Source organism: Carassius carassius, chromosome 15 (assembly GCF_963082965.1).
Source record: "Carassius carassius chromosome 15, fCarCar2.1, whole genome shotgun sequence".
Lineage (NCBI taxonomy): Eukaryota > Metazoa > Chordata > Actinopteri > Cypriniformes > Cyprinidae > Carassius > Carassius carassius.
This window is the reverse complement of record NC_081769.1, coordinates 29,889,740-29,909,204: the sequence shown is the minus strand read 5'-3', so window position 1 is coordinate 29,909,204 and position 19,465 is coordinate 29,889,740. Positions and strand designations below refer to the sequence as shown.

At 39.2% G+C, this 19,465-nt stretch overlaps 1 protein-coding gene across 8 annotated transcripts in view; it reads left to right on the top strand.

Annotated features, from left to right (window-relative positions):
- The window catches only part of LOC132158833 (rho GTPase-activating protein 33-like), a 65,915-nt gene that overhangs the window by 43,362 nt on the left and 3,088 nt on the right, over window positions 1–19,465 (top strand). For 6 of the 8 annotated variants that reach the window (XM_059568428.1, XM_059568421.1, XM_059568426.1 and 3 more), the window contains 15 exons: window positions 714–791; window positions 880–961; window positions 1,138–1,203; window positions 3,402–3,431; window positions 6,555–6,704; window positions 6,795–6,897; window positions 11,849–11,993; window positions 12,464–12,546; window positions 12,660–12,767; window positions 13,427–13,572; window positions 16,978–17,134; window positions 17,280–17,419; window positions 17,526–17,600; window positions 18,331–19,082; window positions 19,236–19,416. In XM_059568428.1, coding sequence (XP_059424411.1) covers window positions 714–791; window positions 880–961; window positions 1,138–1,203; window positions 3,402–3,431; window positions 6,555–6,704; window positions 6,795–6,897; window positions 11,849–11,993; window positions 12,464–12,546; window positions 12,660–12,767; window positions 13,427–13,572; window positions 16,978–17,134; window positions 17,280–17,419; window positions 17,526–17,600; window positions 18,331–19,082; window positions 19,236–19,416 — 2,296 coding nt within the window. The remainder of the gene's footprint in view (window positions 1–713; window positions 792–879; window positions 962–1,137; window positions 1,204–3,401; window positions 3,432–6,554; window positions 6,705–6,794; window positions 6,898–11,848; window positions 11,994–12,463; window positions 12,547–12,659; window positions 12,768–13,426; window positions 13,573–16,977; window positions 17,135–17,279; window positions 17,420–17,525; window positions 17,601–18,330; window positions 19,083–19,235; window positions 19,417–19,465) is intronic. The other 2 variants (XM_059568424.1, XM_059568422.1) reach the window with 2 other exon arrangements.

Sequence of the window (19,465 nt, the reverse complement as noted above, 5' to 3'; positions counted from 1 at the left end):
CCCTTTTCTTTTTCTTTCTTTCTCTTTTTCTTTCTTTCTTTCTGTCCTTTGCATAGATATGACATCATTTTTTTAACTGTTCTAGCTAGCTAGCTTTAACTACATGGCGAGACCATAAAAACCTTCTAGAACTGCCTTATGACTTTGCTAATCACTTTAGAAAACCACTTAGTAATGCTGTATTTGTCTGTTTGTCTGTTAATTTTTTAGAATTAGGCAAGGCTTCAACCATTTATTTCGACAAACTTTTCCTTTTTGGTTTCTCTCTTGTTCTTTTTATCTTTTCTCTCATCTCGGGCTTAATGCTTTCTCTGGTCTCCACTGAGAGATGGGAGCTGATATTTTTTTTCCCTTCCTCTTTTTTTTTTTTTTTTTTAATTTGGGTCATATTTCAGCACGCAACAGTGCTTTTGAATAGAGATGTTAATCTGATTGTGCCTGGATGTTGTTGAGAATATATGAAGTGTTTTGTCTGCAGTGCACATACAGTAATTGAAGCTGCTGACGTGCTTGTGGTTGAAAAAATATGAACTCAATCATCATGCTCTATGCTAATATACTTTTATGAAGAGTTTTTGATGGTTTCAATGCACAATTAATTTGTATGTTTGTTTGTGTGTGTGTGTGTGTGTGTGTGTGTGCGCGCGTGCGTGTGTGCATGCGCACACGTCTGTTTGCATGCTAATCGCTTGCATGTGTTTTTGTTCACCAAGGTTGGTGATATTTTGTCAGTGATTGACATGCCACCCAAAGAGGACACCACATGGTGGAGAGGAAAGCATGGATTCCAGGTACCGGTTCCAGGTTCCAGGATCTGAATTGGGCAATATTCAGTAACACTGTAAACACTGAGCCTAGCTTTCCCCTCTTTTTCTTCAGGTTGGCTTCTTTCCCAGTGAATGTGTGAAGTTAATCAATGAGAAGTTGCCACAGTCGGTCAGCGCTCCTGTCAGTAAGCAAGGTACCATGCACGTGGTCTTCTTCAGTATCCAGAGATCAGGATAGTTCGGAAGTTGAAATGCCTTTAAGAATCTCTATAACAAAACTGATTGAGAAATGTACTTTGAACTCTTCTTGCTGGTTTATCAGTGCTTCAGTATGCATCATTTGGTTGTTCATCTTTATTGGCTTTTTCAGAGGTGGATGCTTTAGGCTCCAAACCTGGCGTTAACAACACGACTGAGCCTTCCTCTCCAACGTCAGGTATCACTAAATGTTTTTTTTTTTTTTTTACTTTTCAGAAGTTGCAATTAGGGCTGGGCATACTATTAAAGTGACAATGAAACCACAGTCAAATCTTTTCTTCTCTAGTGTGACACAGCCGAGTGCAGCAGTATATCGAAAAAGATAAACATGTAGGACAGATATGTGATTCTGTGCATCAGTTGTTGATTAGATTGTACTCAAATGTGGAACCAGATGAGGCCAAACTTGCAGGAGCAGGTTTTAAAGTGATCATGATGCGATTAAGAGTTAAGAGTCAACCTCCGCCCAAATGTTCACATAAAAAAGAAGGCATAACTTTTACTCTTGCTGTTGCAACCACCGCCATGTTGTGGAGGAGATGCTGTGTGTTTTGTTTTGAAAGTGAAACTACTTTGTTTGGCCTTCCAAAAGAGGACATAACTAGAAATCGATGGTTAAGTTGTATTTACAACACTGTTCCGGAACAGTTCATCCCAGATGTGTTCAGATGTGTGCAGTGCATTTTACGGAGGAAGAGGACTGTTTCCTGTGAGATTAGCCTACAATGCCAGTGTCTGTTTCTATAAAGTGGGACAGTTCCAACTTTACAAGGACAGTCTGGCGCTTCTGACTCACAGTCTGTAAGTATGTTTTCATATTTATAGGATTTGCCACTGATGATTTAAACGTGAGTTTTGTGCAGTGTAGAGCAGCCCTTTTTGTTTCTCCGAACACAAATGCAGACATGGTTTTATGTTTACACAGCACGATGCGAAATGCATAAAATGATAGTGTAAGTCATTATAATCAATAATTATGTCCTCACTGGATGCTACAAATGCCTCGTTTGTAATGGGTTCTATTGGTTTTGTCTTGTCGCGCCAGGACACTGCATCACAGTTTTGCTAAGGGGCGTAACATTTCCGCCACAAGCTTGAGGAATTCGGCCAAACACAACAAACTGGATATTTGCCCAATCAGAGCACACCTCGCTTTTCAGAACGATGAACTTTGTTAAAATCTACGCATTTCAGAAAGGCGGGGCATAGAGGAGCAACAGTAATGTACATTATGTGGAAAATGTGTTTTTTTGTAACCTTAAACAGCATAAGCACATTGCATTACACCAAATACACAAAATAATGTTCTTTTTAGCAACATCATATGACCCCTTTAAGCATCAGGTTAGCTGATTGAAGTCCTGAATACACAGATACTCCGCTTATATAACACTGGTAATGCACCACAAGACATTTCAGGTGTTTTATTTCAAGACATTTTTGAATGTCTGTGTGGCTGTCTGCTGCATTCAGCACAACGCCTCTACTAATAGTGAAGCTGAACATTTAACTATATTAAAAATAATGACGCTATCACCGCTACTGAAAAATGTCCACAGCTCTTAAATTGTGAAACTGTTTTATCAAGTCATATGTTTTGTGCACGAGTTTGTGCAAGTGAGGGTCTGTAAGTGTGTGCATAAGTTAAAAAGAGAGTGAGAGCATGCATTCCATAGATAACAAAGGAAATTGTCATATTTATTTCAATGCCTTTGTGGTTTTTAGTTCTTTCGCTGTGGTAGGCTGCAAGTGTCTTTGAAATAACTAAAATAATTTGGTTAAGTATACTGTGTGCATATTGAACTGTACTGCGGTGAAGAAACTACTAAAACTAGTTTAGCTGTGCATTTACTGAAAAATATTGCCAAACAATCAGAATCAAGCATAAACCAGTAATGAAATATTTGAATTTAAAATAACTCTTTTTATTTGAATATATTCAAGTGTAGTTTATTTCTTTTCAACATCATTACTCTAGTCTACAGTGTCACATGGTACTTCAGAAATCATTTCTTTAGAAATTACATGTATTGCTGACCCCAAACTATTAACACCAATTCTTGAAAAACCTTAATCGATCAACCACTAATCATGAATAGCTGATATATCCCAGCCCTAATTGTTTTTTCTTAGAAAAACATGCTTTGGTTACTTGATGTTCTAGTGCCAATGATATTAGCATGGCTGCTGTTCACAAGGTTATTTTAAGGCCTTGAAAGACACTGTAGTCAAAACAAATGTGTATTTAAGATTTTTAGGTTGTTGTTTAGTCTGCTAAACATGACAGCAGCATCTTCTAATGAAGTGCTTTAATGGTAAATGTATTCGATGCATTTGATGTTTCTGTCGATTGTGTTCCCTATTTTTTTCTCTCAGTTCTTCATCCTTGGTTCTTAAGCCTGGCTGGTAACAACTTCAATGGATTTACCTAAACTAACATTTCTGTATCTGCCTTTTTCTAACGCCTTCCATCCTTTGAGACAAGCATTTGTAACACAGATTGTGGTTGTTTATACAGCAGGCAGAGGGAGTGTGGGAGGTTCGGAGAGGATGATATTATAGCTTGGGTGTTGGAGGTTGGAGACACTGCAAAAATGCTCATGTGGCCATCATTCTGTAGCATCTGCTGAAGAATTACGGGCCTCTTGTATAAATGCGAATCTGTTGGTAGGCTTGCTGTGGGGATTGATTTTGCTTGAGCCTGATCCATGTTATATTGAATGTTTTAACACTGTGTCCTAACCAGACACGATGCGATAAGATTCCAGCAACAAACAGTGGAAATTACTAGGCGAAGGCAGTGGGAAGGAATGTCTGATTGTAGTTTCGCTTGTCACAGAACTTTCAGGAGATATCTTAATTTCTTAAAGTGCTGTTTGTTAGACTGCATTACTGACTTGCATAACCGACATGTTGATGTCTACACTACAGACTTTGAAGGGCCCCGTTTAACCTGTTTAGCTGTTTACTTATCCATCCATCTTCTTCCGCTTATCCGGGGCCGGGTCACGGGGGCAGCAGTCTAAGCAGAGAACCCCAGACTTCCCTCTCCCTAGACACTTCCTCCAGCTCTTCTGGGGGGACACCGAGGCGTTCCCAGGCCAGCCGGGAGACATAGTCTCTCCAGCGTGTCCTAGGTCTTCCCCGGGGTCTCCTCCCAGTGGGACGCGCCCGGAACACCTTCCCGGGAAGGCGTCCAGGAGGCATCCGGAACAGATGCCCGAGCCACCTCAGCTGACCCCTCTCGATGTGGAGGAGCAGCGGCTCTACTCTGAGCTCCTCCCGGGTGACTGAGCTTCTCACCCTATCTCTAAGGGATCGCCCAGCCACCCTGCGGAGAAAGCTCATTTCGGCCGCCTGTATCCGGGATCTTGTCCTTTCGGTCATGACCCAAAGCTCATGACCATAGGTGAGAGTAGGAACGTAGATTGACCGGTAAATCGAGAGCTTCGCCTTGCGGCTCAGCTCTTTCTTCACCACGACAGACCGGTACATCGACCGCATTACTGCAGAAGCTGCACCGATCCGTCTGTCAATCTCCCGTTCCATCCTTCCCTCACTCGTGAACAAGACCCCAAGATACTTAAACTCCTCCACTTGAGGCAGGAACTCTCCACCAACCTGAAGTGGGCAAGCCACCCTTTTCCGACTGAGGACCATGGCCTCGGATTTGGAGGTGCTGATTCTCATCCCAGCCGCTTCACACTCGGCTGCAAACCGTCCCAGTGCATACTGAAGGTCCTGGCTTGATGAAGCCAACACGACAACATCATCCGCAAAGAGCAGAGACGAAATCGTGTTGTCACCAAACCTGACCCCCTCCGGCCCCTGGCTGCGCCTAGAAATTCTGTCCATAAAAATCATGAACAGAACCGGCGACAAAGGGCAGCCCTGCCGGAGTCCAACACGCACCGGGAACAAGTCTGACTTACTGCTGGCAATACGAACCAAGCTCCTGCTCCGGTCGTACAGGGTAGCAGAGACCGGATAGCCCTTAGCAAAGGGCCCCGGACCCCATACTCCCGGAGCACCCTCCACAGGCCGCCGCGAGGGACACAGTCGAATGCCTTCTCCAAATCCACAAAGCACATGTGGACTGGTTGGGCAAACTCCCATGAACCCTCCAGCACCCCGTAGAGGGTATAGAGCTGGTCCAGTGTTCCACGGCCTGGACGAAAACCACACTGTTCCTCCTGAATCCGAGGTTCTACTATCGGCCGGATTCTCCTCTCCAGTACCCTGGCATAGACTTTCCCAGGGAGGCTGTTAACTTACATTTGTCTTATTCAGGTCATTGACCCTGGGGTTTGTGAAGTATCTATAGCAGTGGTTCTTAACCATGAGGTCACTAGGGGGCTTCAGCACACAAAATTATTTAAAATAAGACAAAACAGAGAATAAAAATGTCAGCAATATCAGATTTCTTTATGAAGTTCCTTACATTTTTCTTTAAGAACCGGGGTTTTAAAACCTGAATATAAGTGATTTTTTTTTTTCTAAATTATATCAGTTTTGTCATTTTAAACATTTTGAGTGTAAATTGCGATTTGTGAGTAACAAATTATTGTCAAAACCCTGTGATCACAAACTAGAAAAGTCATAAAAATTCAAAGGCAACAAAAAGTGTAAACCCTAATTTAAAGAAAATTGTTCTTAAAATGACAGAATTGAATTATTTAGTTATTTATAATTATTTATGTTAATATTACCATTCCTAGTTTCTCTAAAAAATAAAAAAGTTTATAAAAGCAGCTTTGAAATGTGATTTTAAAAAGTTGAGAACCACTGATCAATAGGTATATCACCTACTCAGAGTAACATGGGTTTTAGACCAATGGCTGATCTGCTCAAATGGAACTCAACCTGCTGGAGTTGTAAACCTCATAGATTAGAACACACTAATTGGCTTTTGGTGTGGTTTTCTTCTTTTGATGGGTCAGAGTGCTTATATGCAGTATTCATTTGTAGTTCAAGTCACCTGTTAGTGCTCTGCAAAGTTTGCAGGTTTCTGATAATTTGTTTATGAGATTATTTCGAATAATAGGGAGTGTATGAGACCAATCAGCCATCATATGAAATTTGTAGCATTTGTGTTGCAGTTTTCAGCCTAATATACCTCAGGAGTTGATACTAAGCCGTTTAGATATTTATAATCCCATTTATTTACATATTAAATGTCGAAAATGTCATAACTAAATGTTTATGGGGTTTTAAGTATATTGCATATATTTTATAATAATTTAAATGTAATAATATATATTTTACATAATTTCAATTGGATGGATATACTATATACACAGACACACACATATTATTTTATATTTGGTTATTATTGTATACTTAAACCCCCATCTGTGTGTACGTCAGCTGTATGTGCTTGCAAGTATCCCAAATGAACACATTTTGTGTATTTCTCAGATATTCCCTGCTGAGTGTGTAGGGAACAGTAAACAATTATGTGGTGTGTGTAATTTGTTCAGTCCATATTGTAATTTGCCTGATTAGCTCTGTGTCTCCCCCTTTTGGCAGTGTCTAAGAAACACGGCAAGCTGATGGGCTTCCTGCGCACCTTTATGAAGTCCAGACCCACCAAACAAAAGCTAAAACAGAGGGGAATCCTAAAAGAACGGGTGTTCGGCTGTGACCTTGGCGAGCATCTCCTCAATTCTGGCCAAGACGGTAAAAAAACAGAGTATTTTCTTAATGTTCTTTAAGATGGGAACATTGCAGAAGGTCTAATTTTGTGATATTTGTATGATCAAACTTTAGTGCCGCAGGTACTAAAGAGCTGCTCAGAGTTCATAGAGAAGCATGGTGTGGTCGATGGCATCTACAGACACTCTGGTGTGTCCTCCAACATACAGAAACTCAGGTAAGTCACTCCTTTATTCTGTGCACACTTCAAATGATCATTTATGTCAATGTCAATGTCAATGTCACCTTTATTTATATAGCGCTTTAAACAAAATACATTGCGTCAAAGCAACTGAACAACATTCATTAGGAAAACAGTGTCAATAATGCAAAAATGAGAGTTAAAGGCAGTTCATCATTGGATTCAGTTATGTCATCTCTGTTCAGTTAAATAGTGTCTGTGCAAGTACACGATATCGCTGTCAACGATATCGCTGTAGATGAAGTGTCCCCAACTAAGCAAGCCAGAGGCGACAGCGGCAAGGAACCGAAACTCCATCGGTGACAGAATGGAGAAAAAAACCTTGGGAGAAACCAGGCTCAGTTGGGGGGCCAGTTCTCCTCTGACCAGACGAAACCAGTAGTTCAATTCTAGACTGCAGCAAAGTCAGATTGTGCAGAAGAATCATCTGTTTCCTGTGGTCTTGTCCTGGTGCTCCTCTGAGACAAGGTCTTTACAGGGGATCTGTATCTGGGGCTCTAGTTGTCCTGGTCTCCGCTGTCTTTCAGGGATGTAGAGGTCCTTTCTAGGTGCTGATCCACCATCTGGTCTGGATACGTACTGGATCCGGGTGACTGCAGTGACCCTCTGATCTGGACACAGACTGGATCTGGTGGCCACGGTGACCTCGGAACAAGAGAGAAACAGACAAATATTAGCGTAGATGCCATTCTTCTAATGATGTAGCAAGTACATAGGTTGTTATGGGAAGTGTTTCCGGTTCCGGTTTACCTAATTAATGCAGCCTAAAAATCCTTTAATGGATTTGGATAATAAAAGCATATTAGTATGTTATGTGTATGCCAGGTTAAAGAGATGGGTCTTTAATCTAGATTTAAACTGCAAGAGTGTGTCTGCCTCCCGAACAATGGTAGGTAGGTTATTCCAGAGTTTGGGCGCCAAATAGGAAAAGGATCTGCCGCCTGCAGTTGATTTTGATATTCTAGGTATTATCAAATTGCCTGAGTTTTGAGAACGTAGCGGACGTAGAGGATTATAATGTAAAAGGAGCTCATTCAAATACTGAGGTGCTAAACCATTCAGGGCTTTATAAGTAATAAGCAATATTTTAAAATCTATGCGATGCTTGATAGGGAGCCAGTGCAGTGTTGACAGGACCGGGCTAATATGGTCATACTTCCTGGTTCTAGTAAGAACTCTTGCTGCTGCATTTTGGACTACCTGTAGTTTGTTTACTAAGCGTGCAGAACAACCACCCAATAAAGCATTACAATAATCTAACCTTGAGGTCATAAATGCATGGATTAACATTTCTGCATTTGACATTGAGAGCATAGGCCGTAATTTAGATATATTTTTGAGATGGAAAAATGCAGTTTTACAAATGCTAGAAACGTGGCTTTCTAAGGAAAGATTGCGATCAAGTAGCACACCTAGGTTCCTAACTGATGATGAAGAATTGACAGAGCAACCATCAAGTCTTAGACAGTGTTCCAGGTTATTACAAGCAGAGTTTTTAGGTCCTATAATTAACACCTCTGTTTTTTCAGAATTTAGCAGTAAGAAATTACTCGTCATCCAGTTTTTTATATCGACTATGCAATCCATTAGTTTTTCAAATTGGTGTGTTTCACCGGGCTGCGAAGAAATATAGAGCTGAGTATCATCAGCATAACAGTGAAAGCTAACACCATGTTTCCTGATGATATCTCCCAAGGGTAACATATAAAGCGTGAAGAGTAGCGGCCCTAGTACTGAGCCTTGAGGTACTCCATACTGCACTTGTGATCGATAGGATACATCTTCATTCACTGCTACGAACTGATGGCGGTCATATAAGTACGATTTAAACCATGCTAATGCACTTCCACTGATGCCAACAAAGTATTCAAGTCTATGCAAAAGAATGTTGTGGTCAATTGTGTCAAACGCAGCACTAAGATCCAATAAAACTAATAGAGAGATACACCCACGATCAGATGATAAGAGCAGATCATTTGTAACTCTAAGAAGAGCAGTCTCAGTACTATGATACGGTCTAAATCCTGACTGGAAATCCTCACATATACCATTTTTCTCTAAGAAGGAATATAATTGTGTGGATACCACCTTTTCTAGTATCTTGGACAGAAAAGGGAGATTCGAGATTGGTCTATAATTAACTAGTTCTTTGGGGTCAAGTTGTGGTTTTTTGGTGAGAGGCTTAATAACAGCCAGTTTGAAGGTTTTGGGGACATGTCCTAATGACAATGAGGAATTAATAATAGTCAGAAGAGGATCTATGACTTCTGGAAGCACCTCTTTCAGGAGCTTAGATGGTATAGGGTCTAACATACATGTTGTTGGTTTAGATGATTTAACAAGTTTATACAACTCTTCCTCTCCTATGGTAGAGAATGAGTGGAACTTCCTCATGGGGTCTATAGTGCACTGTCTGATGTGATACTGTAGCTGACGGCTGAATGGTTGCAATTTTATCTCTAATAGTATCGATTTTAGAAGTAAAGTAGTTCATAAAGTCATTACTGCTGTGGTGTTGGGAAATGTCAACACTTGTTGAGGCTTTATTTTTCGTTAATTTAGCCACTGTATTGAATAAATACCTGGGGTTATGTTTGTTTTCTTCTAAAAGAGAAGAAAAGTAATCGGATCTAGCAGTTTTTAATGCTTTTCTGTAGGATATGTTACTTTCCCGCCAAGCAATACGAAATACCTCTAGTTTTGTTTTCCTCCAGCTGCGCTCCATTTTTCGGGCTGCTCTCTTTAGGGTGCGAGTATGCTCATTATACCATGGTGTCAAACTGTTTTCCTTAACCTTCCTTAAGCGTAAAGGAGCAACTTTATTTAAAGTGCTAGAAAAGAGAGAGTCCATAGTTTCTGTTACATCATCAAGTTGTTCTGAGGTTTTGGATATGCTAAGGAATTTGGATACATCAGGAAGATAACTTAAAAAGCAGTCTTTTGTGTTAGAAGTGATGGTTCTTCCATACTTGTAACAAGAAGTAGAATTTACAATTTTGGCTATATGAATTTTGCAAAGAACTAAATAATGATCTGAGATATCATCACTTGGCTGAATAATTTCAACACCATCAACATCAATTCCATGTGACAGTATTAAATCTAGAGTATGATTTCGACAATGAGTAGGTCCTGAAACGTGTTGTCTAACACCAATAGAGTTCAGAATGTCTATAAATGCTGATCCCAATGCATCGTTTTCATTATCAACAAGGATATTAAAATCACCAACTATTAAAACTTTATCTGCAGCCAGAACTAACTCGGATGTAAAATCACCAAACTCTTTAATAAAGTCTGTATGGTGCCCTGGTGGCCTGTATACAGTAGCCAGTACAAACATAACAGGGGATTTATCATTAACATTTGTTTCTTTGGATAATGTTATATGAAGTACCATTACTTCAAACGAGTTATACTTGTAGCCTGCCCTCTGAGAAATCCTGAAAACGTTGTTATAAATTGAAGCAACACCTCCACCTTTGCCTTTTAGACGTGGCTCATGTTTATAACAGTAATATTTGGGGGTGGACTCATTTAAAATAATGTAATCATCAGGTTTTAGCCAGGTTTCTGTCAAACAGAGTACATCTATATTATGATCAGTGATCATATTATTTACAAAAAGTGTTTTCGTAGAAAGGGATCTGATATTCAATAAGCCAAGCTTTATCATTTGTTTATCCATATTGCTTCTGTTTTTTATTTGTTGAACCTCAATTAAATTGTTAATCTTAACTTGGTTTGGACGTTTTTTGTATTTTCTAGTTCGGGGAACAGACACAGTCTCTATAGTGTGATATCTAGGTGAAAGAGTCTCTATGTGCTGAGAATTAACTGACCTCTGTGACGGGAGGCAGCTAGCAGACGGTCGGTTTAGCCAGTCTGTCTGCTTCCTGACCTGGGCCCCAGTTAGTCAAGTATAAACACTAAGACTATTTGCCATATTTCTAGAGAGAAGAGTGGCGCCACCCCAGGAGGGATGAAGACCATCTCTTTTAAACAGGTCAGGTCTGCCCCAAAAGCTCGTCCAATTGTCTATGAAACCTATGTTATTCTGTGGGCACCACTTAGACATCCAGCCATTGAGTGATGACAATCTGCTATGCATCTCATCACCACGGTAAGCAGGGAGGGGACCAGAGCATATTACAGTGTCTGACATCGTGCTTGCAAGTTCACACACCTCTTTAATGTTATTTTTAGTGATCTCCGACTGGCGAAGTCGAACATCATTAGCGCCGGCATGAATAACAATCTTACTGTATTTACGTTTAGAATTAGCCAGCACTTTTAAATTTGCCAAGATGTCAGGCGCTCTGGCTCCCGGTAAACATTTGACTATGGTGGCTGGTGTCTCTATATTCACGTTCCGTACAATAGAATCACCAATAACTAGAGCACTTTCATCAGGTTTCTCAGTGGGTGCATCACTGAGTGGGGAGAACCTGTTTAATGTTTTGATCGGAACAGAAGAGCGGTGTTTTGACCCACGACTACGCTGCCTCACCGTCACCCAGTTGCCCTGCTGCTGGGGCTCTGTTTCCGGAACCGAACAATGTACAGGAATCCCTGAGCTAGACGCATCCAAAGCCGTATCTAGAGCCCTAACATTCTTAGTGTCCTCAATTAAAGTTTGGATGCGTGTCTCTAATTCTGAAATCTTCTCTGTCAGCCTAACTATTTCCCTACATTTATCACATGTGAATCCCTCATCAGCGACAGAGATAGATAAACTGTACATGTGGCAAGAGGTGCAAGAAACAATGATAGGAGAAGCCATTACTCACCGTGCTTGATGAAAATTCTTACTGCGGTTGTTTGATGAACTTGTGAAAAACTGGAGCGAGGGAGAGTATGTATGTACTATGTATTTATGTACTCCCTTTATATGCATGACCATGAATTCTGTTCTCATCCTGATCAGGCATGAGTTTGACAGTGAAAATGTTCCAGACCTGACGAAAGATGTGTACATGCAGGATATTCACTGCGTCGGCTCGCTGTGCAAGCTCTACTTTAGAGAGCTGCCCAATCCTCTGCTCACGTACCAACTCTATGACAAGTTTGCTGTAAGTAATTCTGGCTCTAGCATAAGTTATGTTTAAACCTTCTGTAAAATTAGGATTTCAAAAAAAATATTTTTACCGTGGTAAAATCATAGTATCGTAAATCCTTTCCTGACTTTTTTTATTATTATTTACATTGTGTGTTCTGTTGTTTTTGTTCATGTTAGAAGATGTTTTTTTTGTGTCAGTGTGTATCACAGATTTCACAGAAAGATTAAGCAGCACTATTTTCAAAATTGATAATCGTAAAAAATGTTTGTTTAGTAACAAATCAGCATATTAGAATGATTTCCGAAGGATCATGTGACACTGAAGACTGGAGAACTGATGCTGAAAATTCAGCTTTGCATCACAGCAATAAAATACATTTTAAGATTTAGATTTAGATTTTTTATTTTAATAATACTTCTCAAAATTTGTTTTGATCAAATTTCTCAGGATACTAAGTAAACTGTATTTTCCTGTCTGTCCAGGAATGCATGGGAGAGATGACGGAGGAAGAGAGAATGGTGAAAGTACATGATGTTATCCAGCAACTTCCTCCTCCTCACTACCGGTAACCCCAATACTCACTACTCATGGATCACAAGTAGCGTCATCTGTCATTGAAGGTGTGAGAGAAAGAGCAGTGATTTCTCACAATAAGTGATATCTTTGTGTTTGTCTCAGCACTTTGGAGTACCTCATCAAACACCTGGCTCATTTGGCCACCTGCAGTGGAGAGACGAACATGCACATTAAGAATCTGGCCATTGTCTGGGCCCCCAACCTGCTCCGGTAACCCTTAACATGGAATTTTAACTACATAGATATTGGTGACGCACAGTGTGTGGATAATATCCATTTCAGCCAGTGTTAACAATATTAAGGTGTATATTTTCATTTATGTTATTTTATTTTGTACATTTTTAGTTTTTTTATATATCACCATCAGCCTGATCAGGTTGATATTTGAGACCACAGATGAACATTCTGTCATCATTTACTCACCCTCAAGTTGTTCCAAAAGAAGATATTTTGAAAAGTGTTGGTAACCAATCAGTTGACGGTAGCCATTGAGTTTTTCCCATATAATGGAAGTCAATGACTACGGTTAACTCTTTGGTTACTAAGATTCTTTAAAAGATCTTCTTTTGTGCTCAGCAGATGGAGGGAACTCGTACAGGTTTGGAAAAACCTGAGGGTGAGTAAATGATAACAGAATTTTCACTTTTTGGTCATATCAGAAAAAGTGATATGAATGATCATTGATTATCAAGAAGCCAAAATATCAGTATGTTTTTACTGCTGAAAACACTTGTAAGAGACTTATATTCTGTCATCATTGATGTTTTCAGTGCAGATTAAGCATTTTTGTTGTGGGTTTTACTGGTACAGGCTCAGGGTTCAAATGAAAACACGATTATGAAGCAGAATCTGCTGTTGTTTTGTTTCAGATCCAAAGAAATTGAAGCAGTGGGCTTAAGCGGTGCTGATCCATTTAAAGAAGTGCGCATCCAGTCCGTGGTCGTGGAGTTTCTGCTCAGCAATGTGGAAGTACTGTTCAGTGACTCCTTCACTTCTGTTGGCCGTTTTAGTGCAGGTATGTTGAACCAACATATCTGTCTCTCTATGGATGTTCACATTCATCAGTAAATCACTCATTCAGTCCGGTGTATTCAAACAGCACTTTCATTAAACAGTCAGTGATGTTGGTTTTGTTCCAAAATCTAGTGAGCTGCATACTTAAGCAGTGTTGTAATGCATCATAGCCAAAAAGTAGCCATTTAAATTATGCTGCCTTCAAAGATACAGTACTTTTTTTTTTTTTTTGACAACAATGTTGTATCCGTCAAGAAGAAACCAATTCCATAATGTGACAAGCTCAGTGACAAACTCTGATGCTGCTTATGCAGGCAATACACAATATTTTGGAACAGAGCTGTCTGGTAAACCGATACAGTAGAATAGAGAATGTGTTTTAATAACTTCCTTAGCCATTCTTTGGTTTAAAGTGATATCTGATGCAACTTCCAGGCCTTAATTTCTCCAGTGTTTTCTTCCCTTCTGAGATGCAGCTGTTCTTGTTTTCATATTTAACAGTGATACGTGACTCCTACAACAAGGCCTGTGCACTGCTCTCTTTTCTTTTTCATCCCTTAAGATACAACATGAAATACCTATAATAATCAACAAGTTTTATATATTAGGGCTGGGTGATATAGTTAAATTATTACACTGTTTTGCAATGCAATTATAATATTTTGAATGTTTATTATATTTTTGTTGATATTTACACTTTAGATAGCCATGTTTTATGCACAATGAAGAATCATTCAAGCCAAACTGACACTGCTGCCATGTCAACTCATACTGTTTAAATAAAAAAATAAAATTAAAAAAATCTAGAAAGATGTTCTGAAAAAATACTCTAGTTAAAAAAAAAGAAAGAAATCTAGTTGAAATTATCAAGGCATGTTTTCCACAGTTTTGCACAAAATTAACTAAAATAATTAACAGTTAATCATTTTTATTTGTATCCATCAAATTTTTTACTTAAATATGTTTTATTAAAGCATTTTAAATTATGTAAAATGCCACATGGGGACTTCTGTGAATAACTCCAAACCAGTTTTTTTTTTTTTTTTTTTTTTATTTATCAAAAGTGATCAAAACACTTCTAAACTCTGTTGCAATTTAGTGAGTTGTAAATTTAGAAACCCTATTAAAATATCTAGAAAATTGCACATTGCAATACGATGGAGGTGAGGTTAAAATTAATTTCGTTTAGAATTATTGGAAATAAATGATAAATATTTAATATGTTTCCCAGCCCAGTTATTTTCACAGGTTAGTCACTTGTGATGAGCTTGGCTAACACAGCACAATGGAACATGTTTACAATGGCCTCATCCATGTGTAAGTGAGGCTTACTGAGAGCGAGCTGTGTGTTTCCATAGTGACAAGAGGGGCGGAGCACAAGATCTCACGCCAGCCCCGAACACGCCTGGTTAGTCTTCAGGAGGCAAGGGGGGAGTCCTGTTTGATTGACCCCTCTTATCTGGACCCAGAGCTACGACGCTTCTCTGTAATTTGAGGTCCAGACTGACCCTCTACAGTGGACTCTAAAATCACAATCTGTTCTTCCAGGACAAACCTGGTCAAGCCAGCTTAAAGGGCCATACAGACAGTACATATTGCTGAGTTAAAAACTCCCATGTATTGTTTTTGAAAAATCAGTAATACTTTGTACATAGACATCCATTAAAAAACTCAGGTGTGAATTCACTGTGTGAATAGCTCAGCTTGGAATATGGTATCTGGTTTGTTGCTATTCCAAGGTCTACCAGGTCAAAATCAGGGTCATCAGTTGTTTGACCAGCTGATCTACCATCTAAACCAGCTAATGACCATAATTGACCTGCTAGAAACCATGCAAATCTTATATCATATTTTTTTTTTCAAGCAGGGATCAAAAAGATACTATCACTGTTTACATTCATGAATAGATGGATCAAGAGTTTGGGCTCAGTAAGATTTTTATTTTTTTTATTTTAAGAAATTAATACTTTTATTCAAGGACACACTAAAGTGATCAAAAGTGACAGCAAAGACATTTATAAATTACATTTGCATAGGATTGCCATGTCATATAAATGCTGTCTTTTTTTCTTTTTTAAAAAAAAAAACAACTTTTTCCACATTGATGATAATATGAAATGTTTCTTGAGCTGTAAATCAGCAATGATTTCTAAAGGATCTTGTGACACTGGAGACTAGAATAATGATGCTAAAAATTCAGCTTTGCATAACAGGAATGTACTAAAATAGAAACAATATATAACAGTTGCACTGTTTGAACTGTATATTTGATCCAGTAAATGCAGTCTTGGTGAGCAAGAGTTCTTTCTCAAAAATCTTACCAAGCCCAAACTTTATAACCATTTGCTTTATATGCCATTTAGCTATGTCATTTTCCACATGGGTGGACTATTTTGAGAGCTGTTTTTGTCGAGGACTGCTATAAAGACATCTTTTGCCTATGTAAATGACATGTTAGAACTGTATACAGGTTGATACTATATAAGGCAATAAATACTTTTGTTGACATTTATTAATCTCTTTTAATCTTTTTATTACTTTTTTTGTATGAGAGAAAGTATTAATGTTAGGCTAAATGTTTACGGTTCATATGAATTGATCTTTTCATCTATATAAATTTGATTTCATTAAGTAGGACATTGAGGAAAATCATTAGGTAACATGGGTAAATGGGATGGATGTTAAAGTAAAAATCTGAGCTATAGAGTGTCTGTTTGTGGACTACACTGTGAGACATTAACAGCAGGTAAAGTGTATTTTAGTTTTTTCTGTATGTCAGCTTATGTTTTTGTGTTAATCATAGTTTTCTTCTACAAATTAACCCCAAATATTGCTCTTGAGCAATCAGCTTTTAAATGTTATGCACAAGCGTTACAATCTTTCTTAAAATGCAAAAGCGTTATACTTTTGCAGGCTTTGTATTCAATTCATTTCTCTACTCATCTGATGTCCCAGACTTTACAGTCTTGCTGAGGCCCAAAAAAAGCTCTACGCAAGTACAAAGTACAAGCGTTCCTAGATATGCAAGCTCAAATTACAAACCATAATGCATGTTTTATTATGCACTGAATTCTCAAAAGAGAAACTAAAATGTGCATTACCTGACTTGACTCAGTATTGCATGTGCATTTGTTTACTTGCATAGGGTTCGTTTTTGGCCTCAACCACTTATGTTTATGTGAACTTCCAGTCTGTTGGCCAGCCCATATATTTTTTCTACAAAGCTTTTTACAGTATGGACTACTGAAGTTTAGGAGCTGATGTTTGCATTGTATCATGTTGAATCCTGTTCGTTGTCAATCGCTGTGTTCTTCGCTGCAGTATTGCATTTACTCGCTTTTGTGCTTTGGCTTAATGGATCTGAATCTGACTTTATTTTTTGGTTTGCCTCTTTCTGACTCCACAGCACGACAGTCTCTGACCAGACCCAAGTCATTTGTGTCCACCAGGCTTCTGTCTTTAGAGGAGGCGCAGGCTCGCACACAAGCTCCGCTTCTCCTTCAAGGGTCTCCTCACCACGCTATCAGCCAGTTTCACACTGTACTGGACCTGCCTGCCGACAAGTGGGTTTCTTTGAATAAATCAATGACTTTTGAAGGAATAGTTGAACAGAACTACGGATTAAATTCTTTTGATTCATGATGTTTTCATTCATGAGTTATTTTTAAAAATTAAGCGTTTGTGCTAAAGTAGATTTTTTTTTTTTAGAAGGAAAAGAGGGATGAAGGTCCGGAAGTCGGCAGGTGGGAGCTGGAAGACGTTTTTTGCCATAGGGAAACCTACAGCGGCAGGGCAACGCAAACCCACCAGGATCACCTCTTTGTTCCAGCCTGCTACCTCCCATGCAGGTATAAAAGATATCTCATCCATTTGTTTAGACCGTACTTCATTCTAAATAGATCTGAATGCTGATGTGAAAATGGCTCAGTTTTTAGTGCTGTATGTGTGCTTTAGGTTGCAGGGTGGACAGTGTGACACTCAGGTCAGCGAAGAGTGAAGAGTCCTTGTCATCTCAACACAGTGGAGCAGGTATGAGTATGAATGACATTTGGTAATACCGGGGAGCAATGTGATAAGATTTAAGACCTAATAGATTAGGACTCTAACATGTGAAAAAATACTTTTAAAAATGTAAGTTTAAAAAATATAGCTAATACTTTTTAATTATTATTGTACAGTTATAAAATTGTGTATGCGTACTGATCAAAGATTTGGTGTCGGTAAGATTTCTTTTGAAAGAAATATATTTTATATTTTATTTAGCAAGGATGCATTAAATTGATTAAAACTGACAGTAAATATTTAGCAAGGATAGCAATTGAACTTTCCACTCATCAAAGAGTTCTGCCACCTCAAAAATAATTTTTGAAACCGCACAACTGTTTTGAAAATTGTTAATAAAAATAAATGTTTCTTTTTAGCATCAAATCAGCATATTAGAATGATAATGTGAAGGACCATGTGACACTGAAAACAGGAGTAATTGCTGCTGAAAATTCAGCATTGCCATCACAGGAATAAATTACATTTTAAAATATATTAAAATAGAAAATATATATTTTTTTATTGCAATTATACTGTATTTATTGGTAAAATAAATGCAGCCGTGCTAAGTAATAGACTTTTTAAAATATTAAAAAATTCTTACTGACTTCAAACTTTTAATTATTATTATATATAATAAAATTCAGTATAGACATTTTTTTAATTATAAAATTTAAAATTAAGAGTCTTGTGTGATGCTCTGTTTTCTTCTCAGGTCAGGGAAAGATACAACGCTTACGAAGGCCGCGCTCCAGCAGTGATGGTCTCTCGCTGGCTACATCTGTTGATCCGCAGCTCCTTCCCCAGCGCTCCCCATCTAGAATCCATTCAAGCCGCTCTTATGACAGCCTGCTGCCTGAAGAAACCCGTGATGCTGATGAGGAGGAAAATGAAGATGAAGAGGATGAGGAGGGCGTGTACATGTTGCCTGATTTTTCCCAGGAACCATCTGCCTCATGGATGGCAGAAGATGTCATTGATTTTAGCCCCACCTTCCTGGAAGATGGGCCAATAGGGTTGGGGAGCGCTGCTGTCGATCCTAGCGGCAGGGAGTCTCCTCCTGCAGCCGCACCCCCTCCCTACCGCTGTCTGAGCCATCTAGCCCACACCCGGACTGGTAGCCAGCGCTCAATAACAGAAGATCCAGACTCCGTTCTCAATCAGTCAGAGGCTGCAGCCCGTCATAGTTTGATCCTGGCTGCAGCAGCTCCACCTCAGCAAGTGTTCTGTCAGCACAGGCCATCTGCAGTCACTAATGCTCCCACAAGCACAGCTCAGCAGGGCGAATCGAACCTAAGCCCTTCCCATAGCCAGACGCCAGCTCCAGCAACCTCTGCGCCCCCATCTCAGCCCCCTCAAGAGAGGCGTTCCTTTACACGTAAAGTGGTTCATGCACTTTCACCTAAAGCACCTAAATCCCCCCCTATGGACATCTCTGATCCGATCGCCATCAGTGTACCTGCCAAGGTGAATTTGAGCGTAACACTTTTTTCTTTTCTTTTTTTGGTAGAGGCACAAACAAAATATGGTGGTATTATTTGGACTAATACCTTTTAAAATAAAATCTATCTCTGTTTAGTGTGCAGAGAACTACAAGTAAATCATTTTAACTACTTTAAGGTTCTGGAAATGATTGGTGGACGAGCTGGAGAATTGCAACCTGGACTTCCAAATAGTGGACCACCTCAGCCACCCCAGATGATATCTATGCTACTGAGATCATGTGATTTTCAGCTCACGGAGAGCTGCCAGCAAGAGCTCAACAGTAAGTTGGGCCCTGTCACCAAAATCAAGGGTCCTAGTGAGTACACATTCTGATTATGGCCTAATGCGTTGGTTCCCAAACTTTT